Source organism: Quercus lobata, chromosome 10 (genome assembly GCF_001633185.2).
Source record: "Quercus lobata isolate SW786 chromosome 10, ValleyOak3.0 Primary Assembly, whole genome shotgun sequence".
Classification (NCBI taxonomy): domain Eukaryota; kingdom Viridiplantae; phylum Streptophyta; class Magnoliopsida; order Fagales; family Fagaceae; genus Quercus; species Quercus lobata.
Genome location: NC_044913.1, coordinates 34120745 through 34147549, shown reverse-complemented (window position 1 = coordinate 34147549; position 26805 = coordinate 34120745). Strand labels below are relative to the sequence as shown.

General features: G+C 34.7%; 1 protein-coding gene across 2 annotated transcripts; it reads right to left on the bottom strand.

Moving 5' to 3' along the window:
- Positions 1 to 638: 638 nt before the first annotated feature.
- Positions 639 to 26805, bottom strand: LOC115963261 (DEAD-box ATP-dependent RNA helicase 10-like). Of its 2 annotated transcripts, XM_031082204.1 has the most exons (15): positions 26641 to 26805; positions 24100 to 24144; positions 23805 to 23950; positions 23581 to 23704; positions 19925 to 19994; positions 18306 to 18368; positions 17047 to 17121; positions 12677 to 12796; positions 12044 to 12085; positions 11883 to 11957; positions 10699 to 10845; positions 10412 to 10549; positions 6584 to 6695; positions 6410 to 6498; positions 639 to 900 (listed from the first exon to the last, which is right to left on the bottom strand). In XM_031082204.1, exons 3-15 carry the CDS (start codon positions 23926 to 23928, stop codon positions 784 to 786), a joined length of 1296 nt encoding a protein of 431 aa, XP_030938064.1. In that variant the 5' UTR covers positions 23929 to 23950; positions 24100 to 24144; positions 26641 to 26805; the 3' UTR covers positions 639 to 783. The 2 variants fall into 2 exon arrangements, with proteins under 2 accessions (XP_030938064.1, XP_030938065.1); XM_031082205.1 differs by lacking the exon at positions 24100 to 24144.

Here is a 26805-nt window from a genome sequence, read left to right as displayed (position 1 = left end):
TTCGCATTCAATCTGCGCATATGCCAGCCTGATTATTGATTACTTCTTTTCCTTCCTCCTCTAGCAACCCCCCCCCCCCCCCCCTTCTTAAACTGCGCAGAGAAGTCTCACTCTTTGTTGCATTGCACTAGTTCTCATCTTCTCTGGTGCTAGTTGTCTAATGTTCAAATGTGGAAACAGGTTTGCACACAAAACCAGCTAGAAAAGGAATGAAAACTACTATGCTTATTGTTTTCATTTGGAGAATTTTTCATGATGCTTTACATACATGTACTAGACTGACCAAAAGAAAGAACTCAATACTAACATATATATTTGCAGCAGATGTGGATGTAGGCTATTTGTTCTTGAATTGCAGCTTAGCTAGAGTTGTCTAGTTTGCATTTGTAGTCTCGCTATTCTATGATTCTCCATGAATTTTAATTTCCAAGCTCTTCGGATGGATATTTTGAAGAAAGTTTGGCGACACTTTACAAGTTCATGATACCGACTAGCCACAATTTGAGCAACAATGTGAGCGTTTTGTACGTTGCCAATTACAACAGAAAACACAGGTTTTTAGAGCTTAAATGTGTGCAACCAAATGATTTCGACATTTAAAAAAGTAATGATAATGAAAAAGTAATAATAACAAAACATTTAAACTTAACAAAATTTGCATTAAATGTATACGTACTTATAGACACAAATATCTTCCCAACACAACTCCAAAAAAGAAAGAAAAAAAAAAATTAATGATATAAAACATTTAAAAAGTCCAACAAAATTTGCTATCTCCTATATTCATTTTCTCATCTTCTTCGAAGACTTCCCATTTCTGAGCTTTAAGTATCTGTCCATAGCCTCCTCACCATCGTCTCCTCCTTGCTTCTCCTTCCTGCCTCCTAAATCTTTCATACGCTATCAAAAAAATAAAGAGTTAATTAATTAAATAATATTATTAAATAAGCTCACGAAAAAGACAAAGTTCTTTCAAAATATGGCAACTCTAAATACATTTTAGAGTAGCGAAAAACTTTGGTAATGGCAGAAGAGGTGTCCATTTAAACCAACAACCGATGCACTCAACCAACCTAAATCACACCAAAGAGCTAGTTTGGCCCTATAGCTGAAAACTTCCTCAAAACTTGAAACTCCAAAGGAATTGGTTCAGAGAAAGTTTTCACAAATTGACAAAACTGAACCAACCCAAGTACCCGACATTTTTTTAATATATACTAAAATATTGTATATTTAAAAATAAGCACAATGGACTCTTATCATAAAAATTAAAATAGTAGTCAATAAAACTAATGCCAAGTACAATTTTTATTTATAGCCTAAATGCTAAAAATACAAATTAATTGTCTGGCATGATACACTTGGAGGCAAAACAATTTTTTTTTTTCCTTGGTGAAAAAAGGGCACAAACTGAATATATTATACTGGCCCAAAGGCCCCAAACTGACAAGCCAAACTGGTCCAAACCAGCCACCTACGAATTGGCTTGTTTGGTTATTTCAGTGTGGTCGACCTGGTTTGGTTTGGCTAAAAGAAGCCTTCAAAACAGATCAACCCAATCTGCGTAGAATGTAAAGATAGAAAAAGAAGTCTATAATATATCACAAACATAAACACCATGGAGTGCTAAACAGTTTGAACAAAGAAGTTTGCAAATGGAAAGGCCTGAAGACCAAATTAATACTTGGGGTGGATGCCAAAATGATTAAATATTTGTACATTATTCGTTATCAAAGTATTCTTTGAAAAGAGAGTGTACACATCCTTTTATGTATCCCCTCCTTCGTTTTCTAATAAAATTATTTAATTACCAAAAAAAAAAAAAAAAAAAACATCATTAGTAGGTCAGGAAATCAATTCCAAATAACTAAACCAGGAATATAAATAAAGATTTGGGAATTGAAAGGGAAAATCAAGCTTCAAGAACATAATGTGATGGAAAACACCTCCCAAAAATAATAAAACCTACAAAATCTCTGAAAACCGTTAAACAGTTATTAGAGATTTATTAGCAATGATCACGACAAAAGACTATCTCAAGAATCATTTACATGCAGAAAATTGTAATCATATAACAATCAGACCACATATAAACTACACTTATTTGAATTTTACAAAACTCAGTCACAGTGGAAAGAGCTAACCTGATGCAACTAAGATGATGGATTTGAGAGACAATCTTTGGAATTCTACCCAACAGAGTCATAATAAGGGAACCTTGAAGAAGGGATTTGATCCCTCCATGTGCTTACATCAAAACTGGGACCTTGAAACTGCAAGGTTTCAACTTTCAAGGAGGCAGTCTAGGTGTAGGTTTCGCTAAGCTGTAGAAGTGGTGGAAGGAAATGAACAAATAATAAGGCATTGTATCGTCTGAAATCCTAATCAGGAAACTTTGCTTGTACCTAATGGAGACTAGTTCATGTGTGGGGATTGCCCAAAGTCTTTCAAGGCGTCTTTTAGTCTGTTTGAACGCACTAAATGAAATTTTAGAAAATTAGAGGTCATAGCTCGACTTCAAATAAGCGTTAGCTTCTAGTTTTGCTCAACTGCTCATATAGGCATGGTACTTTCTGAATTCCTAATCAGGAATGTTTGCATGTACCAAGCTGACAGGGTATTGCCAAAATCTTTCAATGCATCTTTAATCTGTTTGAACACGCTCTAAACATTTTTTTTTTCCTGTTGATAGGTAATACGTAAATATTATTAATAAGGAAAAGATGAAAAGATAACAAAGAACAAACAGAAACAAAGAAGGACAAATAAACGTTAAAGAAAGCCACCTTTTTAGTAACCTTTACTTTACAAATGCCCTTCCAAGGGAAAATAGGAGTAACATCTCGAATCTCAGTGTCAAACTTCCCACTTCCATTGAAGCTCCAACAAAGACTGTCACAACCACCACCCCTAGGAATCCGAGATTGGATCAAATGAAAAAAGGAGAAAGAAGATGCTAACTCCCAATCATTAAATTCCCTATAAAACCTTAAATTCCAAACTCTGTCATTTCCACCCACTGAAGGACTCAAAACATCAAAAATACAACCTTCCTTAATGGCTAAACACAAATAACTAAGGATAAAGAGTTATAAGATAATTGTCCCCAATCCACTGATCATGCCAAAAAAGAATATGAGAGCCATCACCCACCACAAAAGACAAGTGCTTAGAAAAGTTCTCCCAACCTTAATTGATACTTCGCCATAAACCACACCCATGAGCCCCTCTACAAACTCTAGTACTCCACCCCCATTTCCCCTCCCCATATTTCATGGCAATGACCCTCTACCACAAATGGGTAGTTTCATGGCCATACCTCCAAAGCCATTTTCCTAGTAAAGCCTGATTAAAAGACACCAACTTCCGACTTCCCAAACCACCTAGCTCAAGCGGTAAACAAACCTTTTCCCAAGCCACCAAGGGGTATTTGAAACACTCCTCTGAGGAACCCCACAAGAAACTCCTCTGAATGCGTTCTAACCTAATAGCCATGGGGCCTTAGGAACAGTAAAAAGAGAGAGATAATAAATTGGGAGACTTAAAAGTGTACTTTTCAACAAAGTGAGCCTACCGCCCTATGACAAATAAAGATGCTTTCAGCCCAAAAGCTTCTTCTCCATTCTCTCCAAAATAGGCTTCTAGATAGCGGCTGTATTATACAAAGTACTAAATGGCATTCCCAAATAATTCATAGGCAAACTGCTCACCCTACATTGAAGAATGTTAGCCAAAGTCTAAATGTTACCTCCCCAATAGGGACAATCTCACTTTTGCCCCACATTCACCTTCAAACCAGTAAAGGCTTGAAAACAAGTCAAAGCCAACCTAATAGAGAGCAATTGCTCCCTAGAAGCATCACAGAAAAGAATGGCATCATCAGCAAAAAGAAGATGGGAAATACGAATGCCAGTAGTATTAATAGGTCCCACATGAAAACCCTGAAGAAGACCACCTTCCTTAGTTTTCTTCAAAATCCAACTTAAAACCTCCATGATCAAAATAAAGAGGAGACAACAAATCACCTTGTCTTAGACCTCGTGAGCTACCAAAGAAACCAACATTGAGATCCATTAACCGAAACTGAGAAACGGACAGTAGTGACACATGCCTTTAACCATCCCTTCCATTGAACCCCAAAACCCATCCTCTCCAACAAATAAAACAAAGTGTCCCAATTCACATGATCATAGGTTTTTTCCATGTCTAACTTACAAACCACTCACGAAGTACGATACTTCAGTCTACTATTAAGACATTCGTTAGCAATAAGCATTGAATCCAAAATTTGTCTACCACCAACAAAAGAATTTGCGACTCAGAAATAAGTTTGTCCAACACCGTCCTTAATCTGTTAGCCAACACCTTAGATAACAACTTATACACAGCCCACTAAACTAATAGGCCGGAAATCTTTAGTATTCAAAGCATTATTTTTTTGGGTATTAAAGATAGGAAAGAAGCATACAAAGACAGTTCAAACTCTAAGCTCCTAAGAAAATGGTCAAAAAAAGGCCATAACATTATTTTCCACTACACTCCAGCATTTACCAAAAAAAGCCATAGTGAAGCCGTCAGGACTACGAGTTTTATCAACCTCCATCTCTTGGAGTACCTTTGCCGCCACCTCCTTAGAAAAATCCATCTCAAGAGAAAGCCGCCCATCCTCCTCAATATTAGCAAACTCCAAACCATCAATAGTAGGACCATACACTACTGTACATGCCCATACAAATTTTCTAAAATTTTACAAATTTGCTACAATAGCATCTAAAAAAAATTCTTATTATATTCTTTCTTTCCTCTGACTCAACACTCTCTCTTTCTTTTCTCTCATCTCTGGCATCTCTCTCTCTCATTCTCTCTCCCAAATCCTCTGATTTCTTTTCACCAAGGCTCCATGGCTAAAGCTAGCTTCTCCTCCACCACTCACCACCACATCTGTGGTCCCTCCCTCAGAACCCAAACCCAACTCTACCCTCTCTTTCTCTCGCCCAACTCATTGAGCCGCACCATGGCCTGAGAGCTTTGAGCTCCACAAACTATTGATGAGATTTTATTGCTGTGGTGGCTGAATTTTCCTGGCATTGGTCGTGGGTCCAGCGTGTGGGTGGTGGCTGGGTTGCTGGCCGGTGGGTATGGGTTTGATTTTGGGTCACTGCTCTTTCTTTCTTTCTACATATGGCTAAATGCACAAATCTGTGGTGTTAAATCCTCATTGTTTTAAGATAAAACCAGGTTTTTTTGAAGTGGGTTTCCTTTATTTCCTCAACCCATTTAAGGAAAATTAAGGCTTTTGCATTAGTGCTTCAAATCTTTTTTTTTTTTTTTGTTTACTGCTGATATGGTTCTGGTGTGTGTTTTTCTTGTTACAATCGGAAAGAACAAATGGGTCTCTGCAAGGAACCTTCTTGCTTTTTGTTAATGAATGGGTCTGTGGATCTATAGATTTGAAAATACCTCATTTTTTAAAGCTAAAGTCTTGTTTTGGTGAAGTGGGTTTTTATTTATTTTTGTGAATATTAATTGGCATTGGAGAGGGAAAAGAAAAAAAAAATCAAGGCTTTTTCCAAAGTTGCAGCAAGGCATGTAGTGCTTTGTTGAAAGAGAGATGATTCAGTTGTTGTTTATGGTTTTGTTTGCTGTGGTGGTGGGTAGTTGTTCTGGGTTTGGGTTGGTGGTGGGTGGTTGAGAGAGAGAGAGAAACGGAGAGACAGAAATTAAAGAGAGAACAGAGATGAAGAGAGAAGAGAGAGATTTTTTTTATTATTTTATTGAGTAATTTATATATTTTAATGTGTTGCTTGTAAAAATAAAACTTAGGATGTTGGGTGTGTTGTAAAATGGTATGGTATAATAGATAAAGTAGCTTTTGAGATGATAAAATAGGATATTTTTTAGAAACCGGATGCTAATGCTCTTATATAAGGATTCACTCTCTTTGTCATAGGGTCTAAGTGAGTAGACCATGGTCATAACATTCTCAACACTAACAGTCAGTATGACAAACAGCAACACGGACACAGACACAGACACAGACATAGCAATGTGTCAATTCTTGAAAACTAGGACATGACATGGTGGGGTTACCACAGCTAATTAATTAAATATACATATCAAAATCTTTAAGAACATATCTAAAATTTAAGGAATCCTTTTTCAATAATATATATATATATATATTTTCTCCTAACATAATGTGTACATGCATGCATGAGTGACCTTGGCATGTCCATGGACACGCTGGGGGGTTTTGAATAGGCCGTGCTTCTTAGCATAAACCAGACCACAAAGGCATGGACTGGGGCACGTTTATCCCAACCCAATTATTGGCACAAGCACTCTTAATCTTCATAAGTTGTTGAAAATGAAAACAATTAAAAAATAAAATAAATAAAAAAATCATTACCACCCGAGCTATTCTTTGGGCCTCTGTGACGCGCTCCATGAATAGCAGGACTTCCTCTTTTTGACAAGGAAACTGTGATATCTTCTTGCCTGAAACACACCCAAAAAATATTTTTAGTTTTTGAGACACCCCCCTTTACAATGCTTCACCACACAAATGGCATGTGTTGCCTACCAATATCATTCTCTATCTGTACAAACCATTCCCACTCATACTGATTCACTAAAGAGACTGCAACGCCCGATCTTCCTGCACGAGCAGTTCTCCCCACTCGATGGTTATAAAGCTGTGGACCACTTCAATCAGCAAACCAGAGCATATAGAACAAGCAGGAAAATACCTACTAGCATAATTCTTTCAATAATAAAATCAAACACAATTACGAGAGAGGATATCTGCATACACTATTTCCACAAATATTTTATAAGTAACAAAATTTTATTGAATTCGAGGAGATACTTCATGTACATAGAATGTGTGCACAAAATACTACAAAAAAATTACATAGTCAAATTACATGCGAAAAAAGGGAAATAAAAAAAGTCTCATAGCAAATGAATGCTTGGATAGTAGATTGAAGAGTAGTATTCTAGGTGTGATTGTCAAGTTGGATATTGAAAAGGCTTATGATCATGTAAATTGGAGTGCTGTGTTTTACCTTATGGAGAGGACGGGTTTGGGGGATAAATGGGGGGAGATGGATGAAGGCGTGCATCTCTACAGTACATTTCTCAGTGCTTATTAATGGGTCCCCAGCTGGTCTCTTTGGTAGCACTCATGGTCTTTGTCAAGGGGATCTTTTATCTCATATTATTCTTGTTGGTGATGGAGGTGCTAAGTAGGTTATTGAAGAAGACAGAGGAGGGAGACTTTCTTAGGGGTTTCCAAGCAAGTCCCAATGCGCGAGGAGGTTTGCGTATTTCTCATCTTTCTTTTTGCTGATGATACTATTCTTTTTTGTTATGCATCCAGGGAACAATTATTATATATTCGGATGGTGTTGATTTTCTTTGAAGCTATTACAGGCTTGAAAGTAAATGTTAGTAACAGTGAGTGTGTGCCAATTGGTGAGGTTGGGAATTTGGATGCTTTGGCTCGTAATTTAATGTTGTAAGTTTGGTTGTTTGCCCATATCTTATTTGGGAATGCCTCTTGGGGCTCATTTCAAGGATGCTTCAATTTGGAACCCTATTATAGAAAGGATGGAGAAAAAGCTCTTAGGTTGGAAGCAGCTATATTTGTCAAAAGGGGGTAGACTTACTTTATTGAAGAGCACTTTGTCGAGCCTTCCAACTTATTATTTATCTTTGTTTACTATTCCACAACATGTAGCAAACAAATTAGAGAGGATTCAGAGGAATTTCCTCTGGGGGAGATCTGACGAAGTTTTTAAATATCCGCTTATTGCTTGGGATAAGGCTGTTTGGCCGGTGGAGGCAGGTGGCTTGGGGATTTGGAGGATTGGGCTTTTTAACCAAGCCCTGCTTGGGAAGTGGCTATGGTGCTTTGGGAAGGAAGTTACCCATTTATGGCATCAAGTTATTGCCGCCAAATATGAGGAGGTTAGTGGAGGTTGGTGCACTAGAGTTGTTTGAGGAACACATGGTTGTGGATTGTGTAAGAACATTAGTTTCTTTGGTCATGTGGTGTATGCAACTAGAGAGGGTATTCGTATTCAGTATTGGTACGACCCTTGGAGCAGTCCTATTTCTTTGAAAGAGTTATATTCAGAATTGTTTGTTTGTGCTGTGGTACAATAAGCTCTGATTTCTGATCTGCTTTTATATGCACCAAATGGGGGAGGTAGGAGTTGGAACTTACTTTTCTGTCGCAACTTCAATGATTGGAAGTTGGGGAGATTTTACTCTTTCTTTGAGCATGTTTCCGCTAGAATACCAAGGGGGGAGGGAGATGATATCCTGATTTGGTAGTTGAATCGTAGTGATATTTTTTATGTGCACCCTTTTATAATTCTTTATTGAAAACCCCTTCTGTTTCTTTCCCTTGGCAACGCATTTGGTGTTTCTTTCCCTTGGCAGAGCATTTGGTGTGTTAAGGTATCTAAAAGGGTGTCTTTCTTTTTATGGACAGTTGTTAGGGGTGGAATTCTTACAATAAATAACCTTGTTAAGAAGAACTTGCCTCTTATTAATTAGTGTTGCCTATGTCGGTGTAATGAGAAAACTGTGGATCACCTTATGCCCCATTTAAGTTTGCTCATGCTTGTGGAGTGAGGTCTTCCTTATGTTTGGGGTTCAGTGGGTGATGCCGAATACAGTTGTCTCTCTTCTTTTTGCTTGGAGGAATTGGTTGGGGCCTTATCTTCAAACGTTTGGAATATGATACCGACATGTCTTATGTGGATAGTATAGAAGGAATGCAATACCCGAACTTTTGAGGACATTGAGAGACCTATTGATCTGTTGAAGACTTTGCTAACTAGGACTTTTTTTGAGTGGTCTCGTATTTGGAGTCTTATGCATTGTATTTCCTTGTCTAATTTCCTTATTTTTGTTAGTTCTTCCATTTGATTTGTTTGTATTCTTTTCAAATGCAGTGAGTTTACAATCGTAAACACATTGCACTTTTGCTATCAATAAAACTCTTTATTACCTATCAAAAAAAAAAAAAAAAAAAAAACCTACATAAGCTTTACTAAAAGTAAACCTTTTCCATTTCTCACAAACTCCAACAACCCCATCACCAAACATTTCCCCCATTTTCTTAGTACCACACAACCCCACAAGAACCAAGACAAAAATGAATCAAAATCCCCATCACCAAACATTTCCCCCATCAAAATCCAGCTCACCTGATTGCATTGCAGAGCTAACTGGTTTTAGCTTTTTTTAAAATAAATAAATTCCATGAGGCATCCAGTCAGCATAAGTATTTTATTCCCTCCATTTGCTACCTTAGATTTTCGTATCCACCACTTAACAACAATAACTTTTTTAACACAAGAACAAAAGGTTTTAAGGACTAAAACGAAATATTTGAAAGGTTAGGACTATTTTGAAACATGGGGTAAATGTTGAGGACTAAAGTGGTAATTAAACCCAAAAAGAATATAGTAAATAGCAAAAGGAATCTAGAGAGGAATTTAGAGGTGCTGATCTAAGAATTTCAATGAATTATACAGCATTTTGGTGACAAAGGTGGAGAAGCATATTTAAAAAATTGCTAAAATTGGTAAACGAAACTAGAGACTTGAACTGTGCCAAGTGTATCAAATATAAGGATCAAAGAATTTTTAGTAAAGGAAGAAGAGTTTAAGGAAAGATGGAGGAGCTATTTAATGGAAGTCGCACAGAATTGAGGAGAACTCAATAACTGTATTGAGATAGAAATCATAGCTATATATGAAGAGTTAGGGTGGCTGAGATGAAAAGAACAATGAAAATGTGAAAAGTGGATCACGATGGAAATCCTATTTTAGTTTGGAGGTGGAGGTGTGTTAGTAACCCAGTGGTTTTTTTTTTTTTTTTGGATAGGTTAATAATGAAATATTATTGAGTGGTTCTTAACGGGGATGGATGGAAAGTGTAAAGGACTTGCATGGGTTTTGACTAAATTGGAGGCAGTCACCTTCCAAAGAATTATTAACAGAGAAAGACAGAGAGAGAATAAGAGAAGGGAAATGCACTAAGCACAATTGGGTCATTCTTTACTCAATGCCTAATTGTGAATTACAACCATCTATTTATAGGAGGTAGCTCTAATCTCATTGGTTCACTCGGCTCAAGATAATTGGCACGTACTCTAAGAATTAAGTCATGTGTAAAATGTTTTACATGTGCTTAATCCCTAACTCCTAACTAACTAACCAATCGAAAAGATGGAATTACAACACTGATTAGAAGATTACAAAAATTACACTTATTGAGTTGAGTTGAATAAAAGCTAAGAAACAATCAAAATGGAAAGCATTTATGTAAGTATGTTACACCATAAAACAGGTATACCCCTGCTCTTGGTCAGCACATAGGTAGCAAGCCTAACCTTGTAGCTTGTGGGAATATCATAATTGATAACCATATCAACAAGTTCAATGTCAAGTCCTCTACTTGCCACATCAGTGCAGATAAGAATATTGCACTCTCCTGCCTTGAACTGATTTAAGGCTCCAGATCTCTTCGACTGTTAAAAAAAGTCCCAAAATATTACGGCAACGTAGAAAGGGAGAATAAATTAAAGAAAGAAAAAAGATAAAAGGAAAGAGCTAACCAACATACTTAAAAAGCTACAGATGGAAATCATTTTTACTTCGGTTAAATAATATATATTACCTGGGTCATTTTACCATTAATTGGAATGGCCCTGAGACCAAGATGTCGAAGCATCATAGCAAGAAAAAGAGTTGCATCACAGGTACGAGTGAAAACCATTGATGTACATCCAGACATCTCAGTCAAAATATATACAAGGTAACACTCCTGCAAAACAGTAAATATGAATATATGTACCAGGAACAAAGACCAACATCATACAACATAAGAAACTCTACAAAAGAAAATAAAATGCATGCAATTAGATGAATACACCTTCAAAATGCATGCCACAAACACACTTTCTAAATTGTTAGTGCGATACACTTCACTCTTAAATGATTGTCACTTGCACTAAGAGTTGCACCAGAAACATTCTTCACATCTAATCACTTAGCCACTTCTTTACTCGCAAAGAAAAATGTGTATGTATATATAAGGTCATACCCAATGCACAAATACCCCACTTCTATACAAATTTAAGGAGAGGATATAAAAAGAAACAAACAAAAACAACTTGTTACAATAGCCATTGCAATCATATTGTTTTTCGATCCACATAGGGTTTCACTATCTGCTAGAAGCCATTGACAAAATTAATTAGTAGCTAAATACAACTTGTTTATGTCAAGCCTCGAATTTCTGTATATCCAGAAACAACAAATCGCCCGAAATGAAGTTGTCCACACTATTCAAAGAATCAACTTGTCAAAAGTATTCATTAACAAAAACTATTTAAAGAACTTCTGATTGTACAAAAGAAAGCTATCTATATGATCTCTTTAGTTGGCTAAGACCTCAAAACTTCAGCCCTGCCTTATAGGAGAGCATAAACTTCAGGTCTACCTCTCATAAAAAAGCATTTGGTGAAAAAAAATGTCATTTTTCCAATGATCTGGTACATGGCTTCAGAGGCAACCTTCAGCACAAAAGACCAAACTAATTCTTGTACATTTTTCATGAACATTTCCACTATCTTTCTTCAACATACTCAAGAACATAAGCATGCTCAGTTCAATGTAAACAAAATAATTCCCTGATAATGAATTCAAACATTTAACTCATTGGCACTAATCACCAGCCATAATACCTGGCATAAGTATTAAGTCTTTAATAAAACATCTTCAAAAGAAGCTTAACACTGAGAAAAGAAGAAACCTTAAGTGTGTGTAGATATATTTTGGATAAGCGAAATAAGGAGAAACCTTGTATTTAGCTGGCAAAAGGCAAAACTGCTGCTTTAGCGTGTCAACAGTAGAATATTTTGATGCTGCTTCAATCTGAAATCATTCAAAACTGATAGCTATTAGAAGTCACGACAAAAACTATGAACAATTGATATAAGCGTAAGAAAGATTATCATTACCTTCACAGGATTTCTTAAACAAGCCCTTTGGAGCTTCTTAACCTGAAACATCATGAATAAATAGAACATTATGTGGAAGACTAAAGAAATTATACCTTTTTCATATACGATTCACCTGTGCAGTGTGAATCTCCAGTATAACTTGTCTAGGTACCACAAAGACAATACTTGTAACAGTGTTGATGTAATACTAATGAGTGGCAGGTGTCAGAAGAACCTTTTAACAACCATATGGTGTCTATAGCATTAACAATTGTTAGAATATGTGTACTGCCCACATAATAATTTTTATAACATGCGTGCTGTAAGGCACCAAATATCTTCTCCGCTGGTGTAAAGTGTGTTCTACAGGTCATCTAAAACCCTACCAAACTATCATGCCCTGATCAGCATGAAATGTCAAAATGTTTTTCCTCAAAATTTCACTTCATTTTCATGGAAACATTAGTTCCATAATGAGTTTCTCTAGAAATATCAGAAAGGGATCTCATATTTAAGGAAGCAGAATATCCAGGATTCACTATAAATTTACAACACATATATAGCTACCACCCACAGCAAGAAAAAATTTAAAAAGTACATCCTTGATGACAGATATATCTTTTAGGTACAGCAGGATATTTAAATACATACCTTACTGGTCATAGTGGCAGAAAATAGATATGTTCTCCGTTCACGAGGAATAACATTCAAAATTTCATTAATTGGTTTCTCGAAGTCCTCATTCAACAACCTGTCAGCCTCATCTAGAACCTGCTCAAAGTGTAACCCAATCATGCAGCTTAAACAAATGATTTCATAGACTAGGCAACATCATTTGAAGTCCTAGCTAACCAGGACCCTGTTTGATTGGTCTTGGGCTTGGGTTTTACACATTATACTTCCATTGTTTATTTATTGCACTCTATTAGTTTCTCATTTTGATTTGATTGTAATTGTTTTAGATACTTCATGTTCATTATCGTGAACATAGGGTTGTTGTTTCTTTATCAATAAATTCTTATTACTTATAAAATGAATATATACTAAGCAACACCAAGGGTGCCCTAACAGTTTTTTTACCAGTTCTAGCTAGATCAAAGATATAGAAATCTATGAGTTTAGCATACTATATAAGCCACCATCACTACCACGGCAGTTGTCTGGCAGAGTAGCAAACTTTACCATGACTTGAGGCAGAGATGGACATTAAATGAGAAATAAGATGCAGTAAAGGAGATGCCATAGTAAGAAAATATAAAAGGATGAAATAAACAAAAGAAATGAATGGACCACTAGTAACTAGGGTATCCGTTTGGCATTGACTTATAAGCCAACTTTTTTTCTTTTAGCTTTTATGTACAACTTTTTAGAACCTCACTTTTTCTCACTTTTTTAAAGTACAAGTATACTTTAGCATACTTTCAATAAAAAACTAAGTAAGTTGTTCTCAAACGGACACTAGATCTAAATAGATTTGATTTTGTGAATTGCAAAGTGGATAGGAATATTACAGTGTACTTTGCACCACAATGTCTAGCCTATGTATACCATTACCCAAAAACTCTAAAGTGCATATCTCACAATAGAGCAACAAGTGCTCCACTGTTTCCCCACTACAACGACACATACAACACTAGCCAACTAAATAAAGACCTCCTCATGGTAAGATTAACATAGGTAAGAGTCTTACCCCAGACAAAGGACAGCATATTTAAGGACAGCATATTTGGGAAATTAACCCCTAAATACTCTTCCAAGGGAATGAAGATACATTGGTACCATGAATAGCCTTATAGAATTCAAATCAAACTTGCCACTCCCATTAAAACATCAGCACAATCTATCACTGACTGTAACTTGCCACCCCCTAGGAACCTCTGAAAAAATAAGGCCTAAAAAGGAATTCACTGACTCTAACTTCAAATCATGAAAATCTTTGTGAAAACACACGGATCAACCCCTATAACCCCTTATCCAATAGGCTAACCAAACAATCAAAGATTGGGGCCTCTCTGACAGCTGAGCAAGCAAAAAAAATCAAGGAACAAATCCTTCAGAGAGAGCTGTCCTTACCATTTTTTGTGCCAAAATCTTACGTGTGCCATCACTCAAAGGATACATACAGGAAGAAATTATACCAACCTGCTCTTATACTCTGGCAAAGACTATACCCACACATCCCTTTACTTGGTTTAGTACTCCAGCCACCCCTTACTTCGAAGTTATCACTTGATACCACAAAAGCGTTAGTTCATGCCCAAAGCGCCATAACTATTTCACCAATTAGGCTTGATTAAAACTCCCTATCTTCCTAATCCTTAATCCTCCTATCTCAATAGGTGAACAAACCTTATCCCACGCCACCACGAGTATTTGAACTACTCTTCTAAGGAACACCACAAAAAATTCCTTTTTATTCACTGTAACCTATTTGCCACAAACATGGGAATAGTAAAGGAGAGATAATATGTAGATAAGCGTGAAAGCATAGTAAGCCTCCCACCCTTTGACAAGTATAATATTTTCCAACCAGATAATCTCCAATTCTTCCTCATAAAAAGTACCATCCACCGCTAGACCTCTCATGTGATTGGTACCTGTGTGAGTTGGCCAATATGTGGAAGAACCATGTGTTCTTGTCGCTCTCCTTCAACCATAAATCTCTTGACTTTTGACACTAAGAGATCTCAAGAGTGGCTAAACGTTCAATGTTAGCCTTACCCTCATCTCTATGGCAGCCTTCTTCCACATCCAGACCCAATAATTCAATTAACAAATGCTTTTTCTTATAAGTAACATCCCCAAATTCCTGCTTGTTCCACTACTTCAAATCTTCTTTACTTGCTTTTAATTTAAGAGCTAATACAAATTAGGAGATCCAGTGAAAAAAATACCCATTCCACAAATTCTAAACCTTCTCCACAAACCCCTCCACTTTCACCCACATATTTTCAAACTTAATTGCACATTTCCCCCTTGACATGTCTCCTGCTACGACCGAAAGAGGACAATGATCTGACACCACTCAAGGTAGAAGTCGTCGTTTTACGTCCATGAAGTGTTCCTCTCAATCCACAAAAACCCATCAAAGCTCTTACACTATGTATATGAAACCCATTCAAGTAATAAATCCATCAAAATAATATTCTCAATAAAATTCGAGAAGTTGAACATGGCTGAGATAAAATTATTGCATCCAAGCCTCTAGATTGGATATCTAATTACACTAAATTCACCAGCAACACACCAAGCCATGTCCCATCTTTGCCTCTCTCCTTAACTCCTCCCATAAGCTATTTATGAGGCTATCATCATTCGAACCAAATAGCATGGGGCACTCCCACTTAAACCTATCCTCAACACCCTTCAACAAAGTAGACACTGAAAATAATTCTCACACGTGTCAATTTTCTCCAACACCCTTTTTTTTCCAATAGTAGTAACACCCCCCAACTGTGTCAACTGCATCCAGAACTGTCCAATCTACAAAAGGACTACCGCACCTCCATTCTTTCAACAGATTCTTCACAAAATCCCTTTTTTGGGGATTGTTCAATCCCCTAACCAGCCAAGTTAATATAAGCAATTTCATAATGTAAACTTAAAAAGCCCCGTAGCAATCACAATCTCTCTCCTTCCACTACTTCACCCATGAGGCCCGTCATAATTTGCTGAGGAAATCATACTTTTGATTCTGTGAAAGCTCTTTGATTTAAATTAGTAGACCGCCGAGAGCCACTAGAAGTGCCCATTGAGTACAACCTTCTTAAGTTGCCGTAACAAAGCCATATACTGTTGTTCAAACCGAGCAACAAGGAACCCCACAAATTTACTAAATCAGGCTTGCCACCCATTTAGAGGGCTCCTCCAACCCTCAATGTCAAACCCAACATCTTCCTCGCCTCCTGCGGAAACCAATTCCAAATTCTCCCGTAGGTCTATGTAACATAAAGGTACCCAGCTTGAGATGTTGCTATCCTCATCAATACACTGAGTTTCAGTGGCTTATGCTATCCTCCCAAGTAAGGCACTAGACATCAGAAGCCCAAGATAATCCCACCTAAGTCATATCACTACCCAGCCCCAATAAAGCAAGAAAAGGATTTTGACCCAATATATTATGTCAGAAAAACTATGCTGGGATATCCCCCGCCACCCCACTCATTGCCAAAGCTATGATACCTACTAACTCTAGTCCTCGCAACGTGTCACCCACAACATTGGAACCCAAAACCCCATCGGCTTCAATCACGGCCTCACCACATTGATCGCATCCTATATCATTGCAGGTACAAAAAGATTCCCCCACTTCCCACTGGTTCACGATGACACCACCATTCAATCGCAATTAATATTGTCGTGGGATTTTTCTGAAGCCAAAGTCAACCCCATGCCCTTCATGGGATCGTGCTTTCAGGAAGGCTAATCACTCCCTTGGGACTTACTATCAAGTATGGGTATTGGGCATGCACTCATTTGGGCTTCAACCACCCATTAAGATGCGCAACAAACATGGGTCTTTTTAGCAACCCAACGTGTTCTAATTTGTTGTTTGCGCCAAACTATATCAAATTTCTCTTCTCATCCGGTGCTCTAATGATCCTTAGTGCTTTATGAAGTTGAATTTCTATAAATTTAAAAATTATAGTGGGTCTACCGAAAGCCAAAGAAATAACAAAGTTTGACCTGAATGATGAAAGATAATCCCTATAATAAAGAAAGATTCTTTTTATTATAATCAATGATCCTTGGTGCTTTATGATTATGCATTTAAATTATGAGAAATTTCACTGTGCATATTTTGTTTTTTCATATTCAAGTCAAAGATTTTAATTTAACTTACAATTTCAAATAAGGATATTGATTCATTAACCTCATGTCAAATTGATTCCATACTCTTAAAGCTCCCTACAATGTATCAAGACTACCTATAATAAGTAACATAACGCATAGACCCATATGTACACAACATGTATGTATCTAAAAAAGAAAACTACATTGACAAGATATAAGTACCGTACCAAATACTTCAGTGTGCGAAGGGAAAAACCTTTCGTGTTGGAAAGATGATCAACAAGACGTCCAGGTGTTCCAACCTACAAAGGCATTTAAGAAAAAAAATCAAAATGAGAAGTGGATTGAACAGAACAGAAACAAAATAGCTGTAAAATTGATTTACCAAATTCATTGCACGATATACTGATTTAAAACTTAAAGAATTAAGTTCTTTCAAAGAATCCAAGCAAATTCAATGTCTTTATTTTTAGTTTTTTTTTTTTTTTTTTTTAAGCCTATAAATAGAACAACCCGCATATAGGAGGACACATATCCAATAACAAATTAATTACAGTAAAAAATAAATATATAATTGAGCAGCTCAAAATCTGAAACCTAATATGAGATAGAGTCACTAGAACTGAATATGTCAATATACCTCATCAATGCTTTGTAGACTCCACTCATTCAAGTAAAAAGTTATTATGGGTTACTAAGACAGCCCATCAACATCTACCACTAGTGATGCACAAATAAAAATAAAACCCCACAATACTAAGACACATAGCAATCCAATCCAAAGTCACAACCTTGCTGCAAAAAGTTGAGAAAAGCATAACAATAACCAAATCAAGCTGCGGAAAAACAAGCTACACCATAGCTCTAAGACAATAGTCTACAATCAGCCTGAACATGTTCAAGTTTATGTATTATAATGCACATCAAAGTAGAGACCAAGTTGAAGCCTTAAGAAGGATATTGCTAAGACAAATGCCCCAATCATGGTGGCTTTAGGGAGAATCAAATTGAAAGCCAAACACACAGCCTAATAAAATAATAATGTTCATGTCTTATGTTAATTTCTCCAATCTTCTTTGCTGTTAAATCACTATAGGAGAGTAATTAATGGGATCATGGATGAAGTCATTCAACATGTATCAAGTTTATCATAATCATCAAATTTACTTCCAAATCAAAAGCATTTTTGAAGTCATACAAATCAAAAACATAATCTTCAAAATTACTTCAACATTATTCATGTAAATTAGGTTGGATTCCAGCAATACTCAATGCAAAAACTACAATGGTATAAAATTGAGAAATTGTTATCAAAAACACAAAATAATTGTAAACACCCATGTAATTTGACAATCCAACATAAACAAAATGGAAAAACGAAAAAAATAAAAAATCACATTCTCAGTTATCCACCTTTTATACCCTCATACAAGATTTAAAGAAACCAAAGATATCAAACTATTCAGCCAATAAAACAAACACTTACAATAATATGTGGCCGGTTTGCAAGGTTGTTAGTCTGTTGTACCCTGTCTATCCCTCCAACAAGCTACAAAGAATTTGGTAAAGACGCTTATTAAAGAGATTGATTGATGTTAACAAAAATGCAAATTAAACTTCTAAAAAAATTACAAACTTAACAAGAAAATCTATTTAACAACAGTATTATACAAATTGAACCTGATAATCATAGCATCAAAAACTTTAGAAACCAAATAGAGACACCTCTCTTGGATATCCCCCATAAATGTTGTTCACTTATTTATTTCTAACATGCATTTTTTGCTAAACATCATTTAACCAAAGAAGAAATGAACCACGAAATATAGTCTTGCACCTCCATGAAAACAAAATTTATTACATTCCAAACTCTAGTTATGATTCATCTAACAACAGGTTATGGCATATTTTACATATTAAAAGCCCTAAAATTAGACTAGAGCAATCAATACCTTTCAGCATTAAAAATAAATAAATTAAATAAATAAATAAATAATTTATAAAGAATGAACTTGCCTGTCAATATCTCACATATGATGAGGAAACCGTAATAAAAGAATCAGTGACAGTGAGTGCAGTAGCTTACAGAACATCATTTTCCAAATCTATCTGTTTGATGGATTTTTTTTTTAATTGGCAAGTTACACACACCAGGTGGATCTTGTCACCCTCCATCCCATTATTATGGAAGGATTCATTTGAGATAGGTTATTGGAATTCAATTGATGGAAGTTAAAGCATTCAACTTTTACAATTTTATGCTTTATCCTTTCAATTTATAAAACTTATAGCCCAAAACCAGTGCTAACTTAGAAGTACAGCACTACAGCTACAATAATTAACCATTACAAGGGATAAGTTGACTAAATAGAATTGATTATTTCGTACTTATTAGCATAAATATGCTGCACACAATAATTAACTGTAATAAAGGAAAAAGAATCTCAAGAAAAAGTTTTTTCCACATGGAAGGGTCTGATGCGCAATAGAATATGCATTTTAATGTTTGTTTATTCATTTTAACAATTTTCATGTAATTTTTGAAATTTTAGATATAGGATTTTTTTTTTTTCTTTGATTTTATTTGCAGGTGTTTTAATGCTTTTCTAGTTAAATTGCAGTCCTTTAATTAGGATCTCTTTTTAGAATATTTCTACTTGTTAATAAAGTTTTATGAAACCTTTTAAGTTGGTCTCCAAGTCTATACATGAATTTTTTAATTCAGTTTGCTAAATAAAATTTCAGAGGTTTCTTCTTTTCCTATTCTGGTGAATTCCAGGAATCTCCTTCTGGATTCAAGGGTCATTTTCTTGAAGCGGACACGTTTTGTTCACTTTCCATCCGCATCATAAATTCTGTTGTAATATTCATTGATTCTCTTTCTTTTCATTTTTGTAAGTCTCTTTCTTTGAAATTTTCTGGTGTACTTATGTATGCTTCCTACATGCTTCAGGTAGATCCTTTTCAGTAACGAAACCTATTACTTATAAAAAAAGATTGTGCCATCATGTAATGCAAATAGAAAATGAATAAGACAAATATAATCAGAAAACTCATATAATGTGTAACATGTCTATTTAGAAACAATTTTGGCCAAAAGCTCACCACAGCACACTTAACACCAATGCAAGCTCCTAAAGCTTCAAAATGCTCAGCAATTTGAATTGCAAGCTCCCTGAAAAAAAAAATAGAATAAGTATACGCAAAAGAAAGAAATCAAATTATTATCAACTAGCCTCCAAGCACGCGCTCACACGCATGCTTAGAGGCTCTTCTATTTTTTGTGTAAAGGTTAATAGTGTTTATTCATCATAATTCAAAGTTGCTATATTTTCCAATCACAAAAATATCTAGGGGTGTGATGATATTTATACCAAAAAATTATTTCACTCACAAATGCATAAATCTCATCACACCCCTAGATATTTTTGTGATTGGAAAATATAGCAACTTTGAATTATGATGAATAAACACTATTAACCTTTACACAAAAAAAATAGAAGACCTCTAAGCACGCACGTGAACATGTGCTTAGAGGCTAGTTTTTTTTTTTTTTTTAATTTTTATTATGTAGACGTATATTTATTTATTTTTTTACATTGGTATTTTATGAAATATCAATGGATCATTTTTTTTTTTTTTTTTTTGATAAGTAATAAAGATTCATTGATATCAAAAAGAGAGAGACACCCAAGTATACAAGGAATATACAAGGGTGAACATATCAAAAACGAACATTACAAAAATCAAGCAAATCCAAAATAGAAGAAAAAGGTTGGTTTCTCCACACAGAGAACCAGTCCAATAAAGTTCTGAAAAATAGAAACTTGAGATCAGGCATGGAACACTCATTGTCTTCAAAACACCCACTATTTTTGTCCTTCCAAATACACCACATCAAACAATGAGAAACAACCATCCATATATCTCCATTACGATGGCGACCAAATCGACCTTGCCAGCAAGCAAATAGCCCAACAACAGACATTGGCATAACCCAATAAACTCCAAATAAGCCAAAAACCATATCCCACAACTCCAAAGCAACTGGGCTATGAAGAAATAGATGATCAACAGTTTCACTATTACACTTGCACATATAACACCAATCCAAAATGCAAAACTTTCTTTTCCTTAAATTGTCAGTTGTCAGACAGTTCCCCAAGATAGCGGTCCATACAAAGAAAGCCACTCTAGAGGGAATCTTCTGCTTCCAAATGCTTTTCCAAGGGAAAAACTGCTCACTATGGCCAACTAGAAGATGGTATAGTATGCACTAACCGTGAACCCCTTACTCTTACAAGGCAGCCAACATCTCTTATTCTCCTTGATCCCCCTTACAAGAGTGCTATAAATGGTCTTGATGAAGCTGCTGAAAGCTTCCAATTCCGGATTATGCACATCCCTACAATAGAAAATGAATACATCCACCCTCACGCATGAAGTGATGACTTAAATTCTCTTTTATGGAGCTGTCTCTTGTATTGATCAATGTTTTGTAAAGATTTCATTTTCACTTTCTTTTGGGGTTCTCTTACATGTTTACTATAAGACCCATTATATTAGTGCTAATGTGTCATATGTATATGAGACTAAGGAAATATGCTTTCTCAGTATTGTTTTTTACTATTGTGACTGTCCGGCAGTTGCTAGTATTTTTCCCGTGCACATACAAAAATAGTTACAAAAATAGTAAAGAGAAGTAAACAAAATGTGCGAGTTGCATAGCTGCTATTGTGATTGCATTTGTGTGTAGCCTTCTCTATACGTTCTATGCACATTTTTAAAGGCTTTTTAGTTCCTATTTTTATTTATTTATTTATCTTTTCTTTTAAGGATTCCCTAATGGTTTCTATAGGCATATAACTTCAAATTAAAAGAAAGTAACTCAAAAAAATTTGACATACATGAATAACATGAAACTAATAGAAAATATTCAATGTCGTGGGCATATTTTATAAAAACCTTTTAAAGATTCAAGTGCAGATGAAGAATTTAAACAGAAACTTTATGTTAATCTTGTGAGACACTTTGAAACAACATCATTCGGAAGCAAAAAAAAAGGAAGAGAGAATGAAAGAAATTTCTAGACAGCCATTAACAGATCCCATTTGTCATATTTTTCTCAAAAAATTACATGTGAAATTGTTAAATTAAAATTAAAATAAAAAAATAAAAAATAAAAAAGAAGAAAGAAAGAAAAGTTTGACGTCAAAGAAGATAAATAAGTACAAACAAATAGAAATTGTCATGTAGTAATAGACAAACAAATACATATTGCGAAGTCAGAATTTCACGAAATAGGTGTTAATTGGTTGTTGGTAAGATATTGATGAAGCATGATATGAATAGCATGGCTGTGAAAGTAACATCTCATTATCACAAATACATGTTTGAGAGACATTTAATGTTATTTTATACTCTTGAGAATCTCTACCTTTGAAAAATTCTCTTCAAGCTATCATGAAACTACCAAATATGTCTTCGCCTAATTTATAGCCTTTTTAAAATAAATAAATAAATAAAAAGAAGAGGAAGAAGATGAAGGAGAAGGGGGAGGAGTATAACGTGAAACTAAAAGCAAAACCCGGATAACTAAAAGAAGTTAATAACAGTTGTTCATAAGAAGAAGTTAAAAAGTAGTTTAAAATTTTAAATTTGAGGGTAAAGCAATTTGATAGGAGTAAAACATGGGGGAGTGGTATTCAAGCACTTTGTTAGTAGTAAAATGTGGGGAATGGAATTCAAACGTGTTAGGGTTTAAAAAAAAAAAAATTAAATACCTCTTAAATATATTTAGTTCAAATTACTTTTACAGACTCAATTATTTTTTGTTTAGAGTAGTGCTTAATAAATTTTAGTGGTATTTTAGTCATTGCAAGAAGAAGATAATTAACTTTCTAAATTCTCTTAATATATAAAGATCTTAATATATAGAGAGATAACTTATGACTGTGGGAGTGATTGTGGGAGAGTGGTAGTTTTATTTGAAATTTTAGCATATTTTACTTGAGTTTTTAAACATGAAGTTATCTAAAACTTGTACTGTTTTTAAACTTTGAATTTGAAAGAAAAAAAAAAAAAAAAAAAAAAAAAAAAAAAAAAAAAAAGTGCCTAGGGTAGTTTTTTTTTGGATAAAACATGGGATTTTTTTTTTTTTTTTTTTTCAAAATAGGAACGTGATAGATAATTTTTTTATAGAACGTGGGCTTTTTTCATTAGGTTTTTTGTTTCTAATTTTTATCAATTTAAGATTTTAACCCATTTCTTATGATTTAGAGATAAAGATAAGTTTATTAAATAAAGGGTATTTTTAGAAGTAAAAAAGACAATAACTATCTTTTTGAATTTTCTTAATATATAGAAACAATTTAAACTGCTCTTAATCTCTATTTAGTAGTGTTTTTTTTTTTTAATAATTAAACATGAGGTTTTTTTTTTTTTAAGAATAAAATATTAGAAACGTGTGTTAGAATAAGTGGGTTAGAGGGAGTGTTCCTATTTTGTAGGCAATGTCTTTTCAAATTTATCTAAAATTTAGAACTTTTTAAATTAGTAATTTTACATATCTAACCCTACTATTTAAGGGCTACAAACTAGTAAATCTGAGGATATTTTGGACATCAAAATTGAGGAATCCAAACAGAGAAAGCCTTTTAAGTAATAGTATAGATTCAAACACCCTTCCTAGAACATAGAAAAAAATTATTATAAAAATAAAAAACAAAAAACATCAATCAACCAAGGATCAAATATCAAACCTTGTTGGGGACAGCACACAAGCAAAGAATGCTTGTGGAGATTCTAAAAGTGATTGCAAAATGGGAAGAGCAAACGCTCCAGTTTTACCAGAACCTGTTTGTGCAAGTCCAATCAAGTCTTTTCCTAAAATAGAAAAACCAAAATAGAATCAAGTACATGAATACACTACAAGAATAAAAGGAGAACAATGTGATAATAAGAGAATACAAAAGAGAGAATGAACCTTCAAGTGCGTGAGGAATTGCTTCGGCTTGTATCTTCGTTGGAATTTTCCATCCCAAATTATCACAAGCCTCAGCCAATTGTTCGCATATTCCCAAATCCTTAAAATTCTTGTCTTCTTCCATTCTCAATAAAAAAAATCAGTCTCTACATTTAAAAAAGCACAACCATAAGTGAGAGGCAGAGAAAAAGCCATTACAAAGGCCAAATATAAACACTTAATTAATAATACCACAATACATAAGCCCTCAAATTGAAAACGTCTATTTTTTTTAAGAGACAAAAAGAATAATTACCTTATTGTACAGTGGTGATTGGCCTAAGAGGGTGGTTGGTGGTAGCTGTAAAATAACCTGGATAGGATTAGGGATGGCAAAAGGGTTTGTATAATACGGGTCATGTATATACTTTTTCAAAATTTAACAATGAGAGCCTACATTTTGTATTTTAGCAAACCAGTTTTCAAAACACTCCACATCCAACTCTCTATGGAATTCCAAAAGAGAATTCATGTAATCAAAATATGCAAACCGAATTTTCTTTGACAAACAAACAAAAAGAAAGAATAACGAAATACATTATTATAAACTTTATCTAGCAGCCATGCATGATAAGATTTCATATGTATTTGAGAACAGGTGATATTTAACTAAATATGAGCATTCATAGGGTGGATAGATATAAACTAAACTAATGGAGTATGTAAAAACTAAAAAAATTGAAAAAGAAATAAGAAATAAGGATTCATGAATAATAGTAAACCAAATACGCACGTTTAGTTTACTTAGTTTCCTACTGTTACAGTTACTGGGTTTGTTTGAAACCAGCTCTGGTATGCCGCTGCTGCATCGTGATGAAGGATGGAGTTTGGGGGAATAACAAAAAAATATGAGATTAAAGGCACAGGTACAAAGAAAGGTTTAACAAAATTAATTAAACTAGTCACTAACCCATGCGATGCACGGGATAGTTTTTTTTTTTTTTTTTTTTTGATAAATAACGGAATTGTATTAAAATTTAAAAGAGAAACCAGGCACACCGGGAGTGTACATGAAAAAAAGTACATCAAACACTTAAAATACAAAGATCAAGCATTTCTAAAAAATTAGAACAAGGAAAAAGATTAAAGGACGAACTCCATTCCAGCAAGGTATGAAAAAGGAGAAATTTAAGATCCAAAATAGACCATTCCTTCCCTTCAAAACATCTTGAGTTCCGTTCTCACCAAATACAACATAGGATACAATGAGGGACAGCCCTCCATAAATCAATGCTCCAATGCCCATGGGATAGTTAAATAAATATTAAAACTATTTAGTTTACTTGAAGGTACTATGACTTGAAAATGATAACAAAAAACTTAGGATACACAAATGCAATTCATATATAGTTAAATCCATTACCATAAAAGTGCTCTTACATTTGCTTTGATAAGTACTAATAATTTTACAAGACAAAAGAATTACTACACAGTATAAACATATAAGTGCTCTTAATATAGTGACCTCTTAAAATTAAGCCTATGACATCTACCTAACCAGTTATGACTCCAAAAGTTCTTACATTTAGGCACTTTGAACAATCTTTTTTATATGAAATTAGTGAAAAATGTTCAAATCATCATCATTATGTGCAAGGATACAGTGGTAATGATATGAAAGATGGACAAAAAACTTCTTCAAATTAGTTAATGAATATAGGCCCAGCAGAGTAAATCTAGAAGACATTATGTCCTCATATTGCAATAAGCAAACTAAGATTATGATAATTGGTGAATGGAAAATGAATGTGGTGGCATTCATGAAACTAATTTATAGGTTGAAAGTTTCAACTCTCATATCTTCAAATAAGAGGCCAAATTTAATTTGAAAATTGCGTAAGAAATTTTTGAGCAAACCTTATTCTGGGTTCTTGCATCTATTGGACTTGATTCTCAAAACTTTTATTTCCTACCCAACACTTTTTTTTTTTTTTTATAAGTGTATTTCCTACCCAACACTGCAACTTTGATTGCAGAAAAGAAAGTTTGTACACCATTTAAGATAGAAAATTTTAAGTTTAAAAAAGGCAAAGGGAAATCACCAACCCAAGTTGAAGCTTAATCCTATTTATAGGGAAGATGCTATAATAACCTCTACTTATTGGGGCTAAAAAAAAAAACCCATTGGTTAAAAGCTTTTTAAGTTCCAAAAGTGGAATTTCCCCGATAGCCCATCACTATCATTACATCCCACAACCTATTAATCATCTACGGTTACTATAGTCCATCCTAGGAATGCTTCCTCCTCACCAACTAAATGGGACTTCAGGAGGAGAAATACCTCGTATACCCATCATTCAAATGGCTACCTGCATATATATAAGCTACACCCAATGCAGGATCTTTATCCAACTTATTTAAATTATCCATAAAATTCAACTCGGACATTTTCTCAAGCATGTGGAGTTCACTTTAAAGAACAGACAAATAATATTAAGAAAATAAATGATCTTCCCACAAATGAGGGAGATACTCATGAAAAACAAAAGAGAGGCACACCCCAAGAATTGATATATATACACACACACATATATAACAAAACCTACAAAGTAATCCACAATTGCAAACCAAAAAGATGGTTAAACCCTCTCATGTAATACCTAAGCAGCAAAACAGAGGTAACATACACTTTTGTCAAATGTTGATTGCAGATTTTCTAACCACCTAATTTTCTCGTTCGATTAATGTAACATTCATTATCAGCAGCTTGAGTTGACTACGAAAAGAGAGAAACAAAATCATATGAAACCTGAAACAAACATGTTCTCCAGAACCAAATAGGATTACAAAAACGTACCAAGCTTTAGAAGCCAATACTTGAGCCAGCAGAGGCTACGAACAGAGAGAGCAAGACTGAGAGAAGAGGTGAAGGGTTTGGCCGAGATGCTCTACGTTTAAAGCCAAAGAGAAAGAGACGAGCGGCAACGTGAAAAGAGAAGAGTAAACCTGGAGATGTGGTGGA